The sequence below is a fragment of the Euprymna scolopes genome, chromosome 11, assembly GCF_053919585.1.
Source record: "Euprymna scolopes isolate OS-2025 chromosome 11, ASM5391958v1, whole genome shotgun sequence".
NCBI classification, from domain to species: Eukaryota; Metazoa; Mollusca; class Cephalopoda; order Sepiida; family Sepiolidae; genus Euprymna; species Euprymna scolopes.
This window is the reverse complement of record NC_136492.1, coordinates 151,874,238-151,887,912: the sequence shown is the minus strand read 5'-3', so window position 1 is coordinate 151,887,912 and position 13,675 is coordinate 151,874,238. Positions and strand designations below refer to the sequence as shown.

Genomic DNA, 13,675 nt, shown 5'->3' with positions numbered 1-13,675 from the left:
GTTCTTTTCTTCTATTTTTAATTTTATTATAGTTGTTGGTGTTTTGTTTTTATCTTTGATATCGATATTTTTTTATCCACTATTTTTTAGGGCGTTTTCGTAGATATTGGTTGACCTGTTAAATGCATTTTCATCGCTTGAGTTATTACTGAGTCTACTTACGATCGAGTTAGGAATGTGTTTTATAATTGATGGTGGGTGGTTGGACTTAGGGTTTACGTAAATTGGAGTAGCGTTATCTTTTAAATATGGTTCATATGTGTTTTTATTTAAGTTTAACGTGACGTCCAGGAAGTTTGTTATTTTTATGTTAGCTGATACGTCTGCTTCTAGGCCTAATTTTTTCATTTCCTTGTGTATGATTTTCTTAAAGTTTTCTCCCTTCACTTTGTTGGAGTTTTTTATTATAGCTATACCGTCATCTCTATATAGGCCGATATCCGTAGTATCGAGTATGCTTGTGAGGGTATATAGAATGAATAATCCCACAAGATCTGATCCCTCTGCAGAATCTCTTGCACCCATCGCCAAATCAAACGAATTTTTCATTTCAGTTTTTATCCATTGGTTATTGCTATTTATTAGAACTGATTTTCTACATATTTTAATGATGTGATTTCTTCCGAGGATATATCAGTGTATGCCTCGGCAAATTCTAGGGCAATGTTAAAAAGTTCTTCGGATATCGAGGGATAAAAGTCTATGATGTCAAACTGTATGAACGTACATTTATCTTTGTTTTCTATATTTTTAAACCAGTTGATTGCTTCGGTGGTATTTGCCCACTGGTTTAGTTCTAGGTCTTGTTTGATTTGTTTGTTTATCCTCGGAAGAAATCAACATCATTAAAATATGTAGAAAATCAGTTCTAATAAATAACAATAATCAATGGATAAAAACTAAAATGAAAAATTCGTTTGATTTGGCGAAGGGTGCAAGGGATTCTGCAGAGGCATCATTCTATATACCCTCACAAGCATACTCGATACTACGGATATCGGCCTATATAGAGATGACGGTATAGCTATAATAAAAAACTCCAACAAAGTGAAGGGAGAAAACTTTAAGAAAATCATACACAAGGAAATGAAAAAATTAGGCCTAAAAGCAGACGTATCAGCTAACATAAAAATAACAAACTTCCTAGACGTCACGTTAAACTTAGATAAAAACACATATGAACCATATTTAAAAGATAACGCTACTCCAATTTACGTAAACCCTAAGTCCAACCACCCACCATCAATTATAAAACACATTCCTAACTCGATCGTAAGTAGACTCAGTAATAACTCAAGCGACAAAAATATCGATATCAGATATAAGCAACAAAACACCAACAACTATAATAAAATTAAAAATAGAAGAAAAGAACTATAATTTGGTATACGGCTCCATAAAATCAAATGTTAAAAACAAAACTTGGCAAGAAATTTCTAGATCTTATTGAAAAACACTTTCCCGCAACCAACCCCTTACACAAAATCTTCAATAAAAATATCTTGAAGTTATCTTACAGTTGTTGCGAAAATTTAGAGATGATAATTAAATCACATAATAACAAAATACTAAATGAAAACAATGTAAACAACAACAAAATAAACAATAAAAAAAAGTAGACACCATGACAAAAATAAAACAACACTAGCAGAAATATTAATAATAATAATAATAATAATAATAATAATAATAATAATAATAATAATATTTAATAATAATAATAATAATAAACCAACCCCGGACAAGAACAACCATGCCATAAATGAAAATACTAATAACGAACAAGATAAATGCAACTGTAGACACCGCACACTTTGCCCAGTTCAAAATAAATGTCTAACAAAAAGCGTAGTTTATCAAGCAACAATATTTGCGAAAGAAAACCTGAATAACAAGAAATATTACGTAGGCATGACTTCCTTAGATTTCAAAAACCCGATACTATGACCACAAAAGTACATTCAAAAATAAAAAAAACACCGTATAAATACAACACTAGCGAATAGCGGACATTCGCCGGTAGTCGAATGGAAAATAATAAGACAAGTTAACACATGCAGACATTTAGACGACCCATGTAAATTATGCCTCCATGAAAAATTTGTTATCCTGTACTTTAAAGAACCCCAAAATCTATTAAACTGTAGACGAGAAATAGCAAACAACTGTGTTCACAAAATAAAACTTACTCTAGGATAGCGATATTAAATAGATTTAAAACTAACAAAACAATAGAAAACAAGCAAATAAATAAATTAAATAAACATGAATATACATAAACGATCATACACACATATATATATGTATATATATATATATGTATGTGTGCATGTATGTGTGTACACATATTTATATTTATATATATAAAAAAAGGAGGAAAACGTCTACTTTAAACCACTAACCTAGTTCTAAAACAGATCCTTTGTTCGATAAAATGCATGCCCATTGGCTGATGGGAAGGGGCGTGGTGGATACTAGAAAGCTGATTGGCTAACTAAAATCCTCAACATATATAAAAACGAGAAACAACCACAGAATTCGCGCATAACCTGACGACTCCTATAGTGGATGAAACGCAGAATATTCAGCGTGGCTTAATCGCCATATATATTTTATAAATTACTATATATATATATATATATATATATATATGTTGTTTTGAAAAAAGAAAAACTGAATGAATTTATGCAATGATCAACGTTTCGTCCCTATTGCAGAGGATATCTTCAGGATATTAAAAGGAAAAAAATAAAAAAAAGAAAGCGATCATAGAACATACGAAAATGAAAAGGAAACAGTGTTAGAATCCTACCCATATCGGGAAGGAAACTATGTGTGTGTATGGGAATGTTGGGTTGTTCAATGTCTATATATACACTTTTAAAAATACATTAAATAAATATGTACACTTTTTTTTAAAGTAAAAAATACGTAATAACAAAATGAAAATTATATCAACAAACGACTGCTTTAAGGTTAGTTATTTCCAAAAGAATAATTTAAATTCATACGATATTCACGAAGTTATGACATTTTATTTTTTATCAAAGAATTTCTACTGTCCATCGCTTTATTGCAGGTCTCTTAAAATGTTGTTTTAAGGCAACAATACAATGTCTTATCTTGAGAACTTCACTTCTTATTATATTTTTCTGTCAAGGAATAATAAACACAAGCATATCCTATCTCAATCATTGAATCATTTCTCTCCAATAGGCTCATAAGAGTAGTGGTCGATGGACAAAAATCAGATGCCTGCAGTATTAATGCTGGAGTCCCTCAGGGGTCAATCCTGGGCCCAACTCTCTTCCTGATCTACATCAATGATCTCTCTAAAACATACTTAAATTATTCGTTGACATCTATGCTGATGACACGACCATCTACGACAACACGTCAAAGGCTGTAAATGACAAAGTTCTCTCTGATTCTCTCTCCTCTGATCTTGAGCGCGTGGTTAAGTGGGGGAAGACATGGCTGGTTATCTTTAATGCATCCAAAACCAAACTCCTATCCTTACATCATAAACGCTCTGATCCCCATCTGGCATCAATTGGGATGGATGGCTCTTATCTGGGAGAGGTCCCGTGTTTTGACAAGCTTCTGGGTTTGACCTTTACTCCTGATCTGAAATGGAACACGTACATCAAATCTGTTTCCAAGGTCGCTGGAAAGATGGTGGGATCCTTCTACCGCTCCAGAAGATATTTCACTACTGATGCAATTCTCTATCTATATAAAAGCCAAGTACGTCAAAGGATGGAATGCTGCTGCCATATCTGGGCAAGAGCTGATAACAATAGCCTATCCTGCCTTGACAAAGTACAAAATAGACTTCGTGGTTTAGTGGGGGATGCCCTTTTCTCTACCCTGCAACCTCTCTCCCACAGAAGAGACGTTGCGAGCCTATCCTTGTTTTATCGTTATTTCCATGGCAGGTGCTCGTCTGAACTCCAATCTCTTGTCCTCCCTCGCCAATCTTTCACGAAAACACCCGTCTAGCTGAATCCACTGTGAAAAATTTCCCCAACTCTTTATCAGTGCCTAAATCAAAACATGTATTCCACGAACAAAGCTTCTTTCTTATAACTGCACGCCTGTGGAACTCTGTTCCGTCTGCCTGCTTCCCTCCTGACTACAACTTGGATGTGTTCAAGTCCAACGTTAACAAATTCCTAATGAACCGCCCCGTTTAAGTAAACACTTCATCAAATTTCCACACTAACCTAATGTACTTGCAATAACCCTTATCCCTGAGTGGCTTCCGGGCCTTGATAAGTGGTGACCACTGTGTAAAAAAAGGTATAAGCCTTATATAAATTAATTATTTATCGACATATCCACCATTTTTCTAAAATAACTTAAAACTTAAAACAGAGATGCCCCATGGAAAAATATCGTTTCTCTCCCAGCTGAACAGTGTGCAAATGAGACCACTTAATGGGTAAAAACTGTAATTGAGGTACATGTTCCCACACGGAAATTCTATAGCAAACCCCACTCTCCTCAATAGTTTACCTCTGCTTGTGCTGCTTCTATTGCTCAAAGGCAACATGCGTTCTGACGATTCAACAGACATAAGTCCACTTCAAACACACAGAAGTATATAGAAGCCAGAAATAATTGTAAGAAAGTAATAGTGACAGCTAAGACAAAAACCACTAGGAAACGCATCGAAGCACAGAAATTAGGAACCCGTGATTTTTGGAAAATCTACAAAATGTAGTAAATAATGGGCAGTCAACGATTCCCCCACTATCAAACAATCATGAGGTTGCTTGCACGGCAACTGACAAGGCAAATCTGCTTGTCAATCGGTTTGCCTCAAACTCCACACTGGACCCAGCACACCACTCCCTCCCCAACTTTCCTTTGCGGACAGACGCCACAATAGACGATTTGAAAATCACCCTTTCTCAGGTGTATGGTATCATAAAAAACCTAGACACCTCAAAAGCATGTGAACTAGATCTCATCCCGGCTGTGCTAATAAAAAAATGCCCTGCTGAGATTGCTCCAGTTCTCTCCAAACTTTACAATAAATGCGTTAACGAATCTTGCTTTCCCGACTCCTGAAAAACCGCTTCTGTGGTACCAGTCTTCAAGAATTCTGGTGAATTATATTACCGCCCCATTAGCCTCCTCCCAATTTCACCAAAATATTTGAGTCCTTAGTTAATCAAACCCTAGTCCAACACCTAACACCTGCTAAACTTCTGACCGATAAAAAATATGGATTCAGGCAAACCCGTTCAACAGCAGATATCTTATCTGTAGTTTCTGAATGTATATACCGTTCACTCAACAAAATAGAGGAGGGTAGAGTGCTAGCCCTCGATTTTTCTAAGGCTTTTGACAGGGTACAGTACGATGGTCTTCTAAGGAAAATTAGATCATAAGGTATCACTGGAAGAATACACAATATAATTAAATCCTTCTTAAGTAAGAGAAAAATTCAAGTTGTTCTCGACAGTCGTGCATCTAAACAATATGATATAAATGCGGGAGTACCCCAGGTTTCTATCCTTGGACCTTTATTTTTCCTGATATTCATAAATGACCTCCCTGATAAAATTGTTACGGAGATGGGTATATTTGCCGATGACACCACCCTCTATAACAGGCATGAGGGGGAAACAAATGACCACATATCTAAGTAAATGGCAGAATCACTAGAGGATAACCTCCAATATGTAGTAGAATGGGGACAAAAATGGATGGTCACATTCAATGCTGCCAAGACTTGTTTCCTTCAATAACTACAAGAAACCTTTTCTGCCAACAATAGCAATGGCTAAGAATACACTGCCCGAAAGAACTTCCTTTAAACTCCTCGGCCTTACGTTTACAGGGAACATGAACTGGAATATATTCATTGAGAGCATTGCCAAGGCTGCTGCAAAGAAGGTGGGCTCTCTCTACAGTGCCAGAAAATTATTTACGCCTAAAAGTATCCTGTACCTGTATAAGGCCATCATTCGCCCATGTATGGAGTATTGCTGTCACATTTGGGCTGGTACATCTGCTGCTTATCTCCCACTGTTGGAAACGGTTCAAAAGAGAGTCGCCAACCAGATCGGTTCTGAACTGTCATCTAAGCTTCAGCCTCTGTCCCATCGAGGAAATGTTGCATCCCTCTGCCTGTTCTACAAATACTTTAAATGTGACTGCTCTGACGAACTGCAAGCACTTGTACGTCCTCGACGTAACTACCCCCGACGGACTTGACAAGCAGCTAAGTCCTACCCCTTTACAGTAGAGATCCCTAGGTGTAAGAAACGCTTTTACTCACAATAATTTCTTCCCCAGAACTGCAAGTCTTTGGAACTCCCTTCCGGGATACTGCTTTCCCAAGTGTACTAATGTGCAGAAGTTCAAGTCTAATGTGAACAAACATCTTTCTACACATCTCCCTTCATAATGACCCCGCACATTGTCCCTGATAGTAGCCCCTGTTTGGGGGGAAGATTGAATAAAAAAATAAAACAAAACTTTTGTCCCCCAGAGAAAGTCACTTGTTTGATTTTAAAAGAAGTTATGGCTCTACAATATCAATTATGTTCCTCCACAAGGCATCCTTTGAAGTAAATTGCTCTCCTCCCTGATAAACTCCCCTTTTTCATATTGACCAGTGATATCCAATGGAGTTTAGGTGTGGAGAACATGGTGATTAGGTCATGAGAGTTTCCCCAACGAATCCCATAGATTCAAGGAAGGCCGCAGTCGCTCCAAGCAGAATGGAATGGTACGTTGTCATCTATAAAAAAATCATCTGAAAGCGACGTGACAATGGTAGATCATCTAGCCATGTCGATAAATGCTTATCCAAAGAGGCCGTGTACGCATTACTGGTAAGCTTTATATCCTCTGTCATTCGGAATGAGTCCCGCCCAAAACATGATGCCTCCACCTCCTTGTTGGCAATGAACTCTGTAAATGGTCGGAGTTCTGTTCGGGTTTCAAATTTTGGTCCATCTATCCGGACCGCCAATAGTATCATGGGCCTCATCCCTAAATAAGACCTATTGGAAACCCATTTTCATGTAATTCTCTGCCCAAGCCATTCGTTTTTCCCTAATGTTGTTTGCTTAATTCAGGCACTGTAAGAGATTTGATGTTCCTTGCAATTTCATTCAACACATTGTATCGGGTATGTCTGGATCTTTGAGTGATTTCAGCTTTTGCAAAATTGAAAGCACTGGTGCAGTTTGTGTTTCGGTTGAATTCCTTAGGGATTTCTCGAATATCACGATCTAAAAGTTTTCTCCTGGTGTCCTTATTTTTCTTGAATTGGTGTTTGGGTTATTCAAGAATGCTGCCAAAGCTTTTGGATTCTATTCTAGCTACGTGGCTACATCTTAGATGGAAAATCCTTCTGCAAGTCCAACTATCCTTTGCTTTTCAATAACCTTTAATCGTCTGATTTTTTGGCATTGTAAGAGATCTGCAATACAGCGATGGACAGTATAATTTTCTTGATAATAAATAAAATGCCAAAACTTCGTGAATAAAGCATGAATTTGAATAAAATTTTGTGTAATAACTAATCTTAAAGCAGCCTTTTGATGGTAAAGTTTTCATTTTTTGTTACGTATATTTAGTGAAATATTGATATTTTACTAATCTGCAATAAAGCGATTGACAGTTTATATATATATATATGTATATATATATATATATATTTATATATATTTGTATATATATATATATATATATATATATATGTATATATATAATGATTGGTGTTTAACATCTGAAAATAAGATTATGTTTGGGAATTGTAAGATTTATGCTATATTTTCGAGGTTTACTCATGGCGCAACGGATACTTGCCTTGATTACAATCTGTTCTGAGGATTTAAGGTGTAATCATTTCTATAGACAATACTAAGTAGGAATAACATTATATTCAATTAGAATTTCTAAATGATAATGAATGGATTCGAGTTGGTGTTCAATGCGATATCCAACTTCGCAGTTACATCGGCCGAAATGAGTGTGGAAAAGTACGAAGATAAGAATAGAAGTCTGAATAATTCAAATACTCTCAATTATCAATCCGCATCCTATATATTCTGAAAAACAAAAAAAAACAAACATGAAATGTAAAAAAAATTAATTGCCAAATTTTCAATTTATAAAATTACAAAAAAGGTTAACATTTCATAATAAATATTATTTGATATTTTTGGCATCCCAGGTAGAAATAAAATAATTTTTATGAAATGTTACATGTCTATCAGGAACGTATTTTTTCTCATCATCAATTCATCGGCGACTTTTAATGACGATAATGAAACCCCTTTTCAATGGAATGAGTCAATGGATATTTCCTGAAGTTGTCTAATATAATCCATCGCAAAACAAATCATATTGTTACTGTAGTTAAATATTTATCATAATAATAACTAGGGCTTTAACAACAGCATATTATTTTCAGTGTTTTTATTCTTGAGTATATATCCGACACAGTTAGCCACAATTAGTACACCGAGAACCACGGATATATACTTGAGAATCAAAACAAGAAAAAGATTATGCTGTTGTCATAGTCCTAATAATAACATTTAATTAAACGTTTGACGTTATTTGATATCAAACCATGCACACCTGTATTTAAATTGATTCCTAGCGTTCTGTTTCGTTAAATAAAATGAAGTTGATTCTTTTCTTTTTAATTGTTTACAATGTGTACCATTGCATTAATTTTCGTTTCTTATTTTCGTTGTTCCAGATATCTAAAGCTCATATATACTATTTTCCTATGGTTATAAATGTGTTTCGTTATATTGATGCCCGTTTTTCATTTTATTCGCCCACAAATCGTAAATGATTTACATAATGTTTTCACAATGTTATCAATTTCTTTCGTTATATTAATTTTCGTTTCTAATTTTAGTGGTTTCCGAATCGTAAAGGTTTTATATCTGGAGTTATCATCAGCGGTTTCGGCATTGGGGCGTTCATCTTCAATCAAATAATAACAGCTTTTATCAATCCACAAAACTTGCAACCGAAATTGACAGAAGACCAAAATTAGTAAGAAAAATATTTATTTTATTTATGTTCTTGTTGGAAGCCTTCAGCTATGAATCTATTTAAAAAAATCAGTAAAAAATTAATATATATCTATACAGGTGAAATTGCCTGTGTGTGTCTGTGTGTGTACATTTCCCTATTAAACTACTCTGTGGATTTTCAGTCTACAGACTCGAGATTATACATAAGGAGTATTGAGATTCGGGATAATCTTTTTAATCAGTATTCGGTCAGAAATTTGTCTGTCAAGGAATCAAAGTTCAACAATTTGATCTTTAAAAACTCTACCAAACTTCCCCGCCAATTTCGTGTCTAAAAACTTTTTAATATACATGTGATCATAAAGTCATGAACAGTACATAGAGCCCAAGCAAAGCCGGGCTGAACTGCTAGTTGTCTATAAAAGATACTTCATGACGAAAGTAGAGCATGAAGCATACAAAACGGGAATTGACGGGAAAATGAACCAATTAGCAAGCTTATCGTAGCATATAGACAAAAATCTAGAAAAATATGAATAAATAAAAGATCTAAAATGTTGCAAATTCCAGGGGTTCTTTTTTATTACATTTTCACCCCAAACAAGGCAAATTGACACTTTGATGTAAGGGGCTACAATTAAGAACCTAAGCTACAGGGGTACTATGTAGGGAGTTGTGTAGCAAGATGTCGATTCACGTTACATTGAACATCTGCATGTCAGTACAGTTGGGGAAGCAGGGATCCGGAAGGAAATTCCAAAGTCTAGCAGTTCTGGGGAAGAAATTACTGGAGTAGAAAGCTCTTTGACATCTAAGGATCTCTACTGTGTAGGGATGGGTTTAGCTGCTTGTCGGGGTTGTCTGTGGTATTTACGTCAAAGGGGGTACAAGTCCGTCGGAGAATTCACCATTAAAATACTTTTAGAACAGACGGACGAATGAAACATTTCGTCGATAGGACAGAGGCTGAAGCCTAGACGACAGTCCAGGACCTATCAGGTTGACAACTCTCTTTTGAACCTTGTCTAGAAGCGAGAGACTAGTAGCAGATGCACCAGCCCAAGTATGACAACTATACTTTATACATGGGCGTATGGTGGCCTAATAGAGGTACAGTATACATTCAGGCATTAGTAGCTTTCTAGCACAGTAAAGATAGAGCCTACCTTCTCTGCAGCAGTCTTGGCAATGCTCTCAATGTAATTGTTCCAACTCATATTTCCTGTGAACGTAAGGCCGAGGAGTTTAAATGAAGTACTTTCAGATAATTAGTCTTTGGCCATTGCTATTGGTGGTAGAGAAGGGTTCTTGTAATTATTGAAGGAAACAAGCTTAGTTTTGGTAGCATTGAATGTGACCATCCATTTTTGTCCCCATTCTACTACAGATTGGAGGTCATTCTCTAGGATTTCTGCCATTTTCTTAGATATGTATCCGATTGTTTTCCTGTTGGGCCTGTTATAGAGCGTGGTGTCATCAGCATATATACACATCTCAGAGACAATTCTGTCAGGGACGTCATTTATGAATATTAGGAATTATAAAGGTCCAAGGATAGACCTCTGAGGAACACCCGCATTTATATCATATTGTTTAGGTGCATGCCCGTCGAGAACAACCTGGATTTTTTAATCATCTAGGAAGGATTTAATTATTAATTATTAATTAGCAATTATTAATTAGTGATACTATATGATCTGATTTTCCTGAGAAGATCTTCATGCCCTACCCTGTTAAAAGCCTTAGCAATATCTAGGAGTAGGATAACATGTTAAAGTATAATTATTTTGATATTAGGAATTAAAATTTAGTGCCCAAACTCTGAGTGTTTAAAACAACAGAAAAGTAATATGTATGCTCAATATAGATACAAGTAACAACATTTGATTTGGAATACAGTCCAGTATTGGAAAATAGCAAAAATTATGGTACATTCTGTAAGTATAATTAAGTATAAATGGGTAAATGGTATGTTTTCAGTACATACTAGTATATGGAATTTTAGATGTTAAGTATGTTTGTTGTCTTTAGACTTCTAACAAAGGAAGATAGCTTCGCCTTTCATTTAAAATCCGAAAGTTTGTATAATAATGAGCATCAGTTCAGTTTCTATGTATTAATTGTAATTACTTGTTTTATTCTTTGTTGAAACTGAGCAGGTCTAATATTTCACTATTTTTTTTTATTCAATTCCCCCCCCCCAAACAAGGCACAATATTACTTTGAAGTAGGGCGCTACAATCGGGGACATAAGTTGCTGGGACATTATGAAGGGAGATGAGCAGCAAGATATTTGTTCATATTGTATTTGGACTTCTGCATGCTCCAAAGTTCAGCAGTTCTGAGGAAGAAACAATTGGAATAGAAGGCTTTCTTACACATAGAGATCTCTACTGTGTAGGAGTGGGATTTAGCTGCTAGTCGGGTTTGTCGGAGATATTTATTTTCGAGGGGGTATAAGTGCTTGTAGTTCGTAAGAGCATTCACCATTAAAATACTTGTGGAACAGACAGAGGGGTGCAACATTTCGTCGATGGGACAGAGGTTGAAGCTTAGATGACAGTTCAGGACCTATCAGGTTGGCGACTCTCTTTTGAACCCTATCAAGAAGTGAAGGGCTAGTAGAAGATGCACCAGCCCGAATGGGACAACAATAGTCTATACATGGGCGAATAGCCCTCTAAGCTGTGTCAATCGCTTCATTGCAGTTTAGTAAAGTATCAATATTTCACTAAATATGGATCACAAAAAAATGAAAATTTTACCATCAAAGGGCTGCTTTAAGATTAGTTATTTCCCAAAAAATTATTCAAATTCATACTATATTCACGAAGTTATAGCATTTTATATATTATTAAGAAAATTATACTGTGCATCGCTGTATTGCAGATCTCTTACAATGCCAAAAAATCAGGCGATTAAAGGTTATTGAAAAGCAAAGGATAGTTGCTGGACCCATAGAAGGATTGTCCATGAAAGATATAGCCACGGAGCTGGAATAGGATCCAAAAACCTTGGCTGCATTCTTGAATAACCCAAACACCAAACCCAGAAAAATAAGGGCACCAGAAGGAAAATTCGTAGGGAAGTCAACCAAAACACAAACAGCACCAGTGCTTTCAGTTTTGCAAAAGCTGGAATTGCTCAAAGATCCAAGCATGCCCGATACAATGTGTTGAATGAGATTGCAAGGAACATCAAACCTCTTCCAATGCCTCCATTGAGCAAACAACATTAGGGAAAAACGAATGGCTTGGACAGAGAATTTCCAACACGTCCTATTTAGGGATTAGGCCTGTGCTACTCTTGACGGTCCAGATAGATGGACCAAAATTTGAAACCCGAACGGAACTCCGACTTGTTACAGAGTTCATCGCCAACAAGGATGTGGATGCATCATGTTTTGGACGGGACTCATTGGGGATAAGTTGGTTGGACCATCCCCAGTGCCAGAGGGTGTAAAGCCTATCAGTAATGCGTACACGGCCTCTTTGGATAAGAATTTGTCGACATGACTAGATGATCTACCATTGTCACGTCGCTTTCAGATGATTTTTATACATGACAATGTACCATCCCATTCTGCTTGGAGCGACTGCAGCCTTCCTTGAATGGTATTCGTTGGGGAAACTCTCATGACCTGACCACCGTGTTCTCCAGACCTTAACCCCGATTGAATATCACTGGTCAATATGAAAAAGAGGAGTTTATCAGAGAGGAGAGCAATTTACTTCAAAGGATGCCTTGTGGAGGAACATAGTTGATGTTGCTAGAGCCATAACTTCTTTTAAAATCAAACGATTGAATTCCTTGGGGGATAAAATGTGGTGTTAAGTTATTTAAAAAATGATAGATATTTCGATAAATAATTAATTTATATGAAGCTTATACCTAGGATATGCTTTTGTTTATTATTCTTTGACAGGAAAATATAACGAGAAGTGAAGTTCGCAAGATAAGGCATTGTATTGTTGCCTTAAAACAACATTTTAAGAGACCTGCAATAAAGTGATGGACAGTAGAAATTCTATGATAAAGAATATCATGTCATAACTTTGTAAATATCACATTAATTTGAATAACATTTTTGAAAATAACTAACCTTAAAGCAGTCGTTTTATGATATAATTTTCATTTTGTTGTAACATATATTTAGTTAAATATTCATTTTATCTAATCTGCACTAAAGCGATTGACACGCTTAGAGGCACAGGATTCTTCTAGGCATAAGTAACTTTCCAGCACGGTAGAGAGATCGCCACCTCATTCTCAGCAGCCTTAGCAATGCATTTAATGTATCTGTTCCAACTCATGTTCCTTGTGAACGTTAAGCCGTAAGTTAAGTATCTGTTCCAACTCATGTTCTTTGTGAACGTTGACACCTCGCAGCACAGCATTAAGCTCAACTAAATTTGTATGCTTGCTCTCATGCACTGCTCGAGCCAGCTTGCTTTTTCCAACACGAAACCATTGCTTCCTACAACAACGCCTGTGTCAATGGAAGTAGAGTTCATCCATACTGTAACACCTCTCCACAAATACACCAGTCCCATTTCACTGGATCGTCCTGGGCTACCTTCAAATAAATGCCGTCGATCATCCGTGCTCATTCAGTTGTCATTATATTTGCCCTTCATTTTGCAAACGCTGTGGCA

General features: G+C 36.1%; 1 protein-coding gene across 12 annotated transcripts in view; it reads left to right on the top strand.

Moving 5' to 3' along the window:
* The window catches only part of LOC145288114 (apicoplast pyruvate carrier 1-like), a 243,266-nt gene that overhangs the window by 22,172 nt on the left and 207,419 nt on the right, over window positions 1-13,675 (top strand). For all 12 annotated transcript variants that reach the window (XM_080136181.1, XM_080136174.1, XM_080136177.1 and 9 more), the window contains exon 4: window positions 8,900-9,039. In XM_080136181.1, coding sequence (XP_079992307.1) covers window positions 8,900-9,039 — 140 coding nt within the window. The remainder of the gene's footprint in view (window positions 1-8,899; window positions 9,040-13,675) is intronic.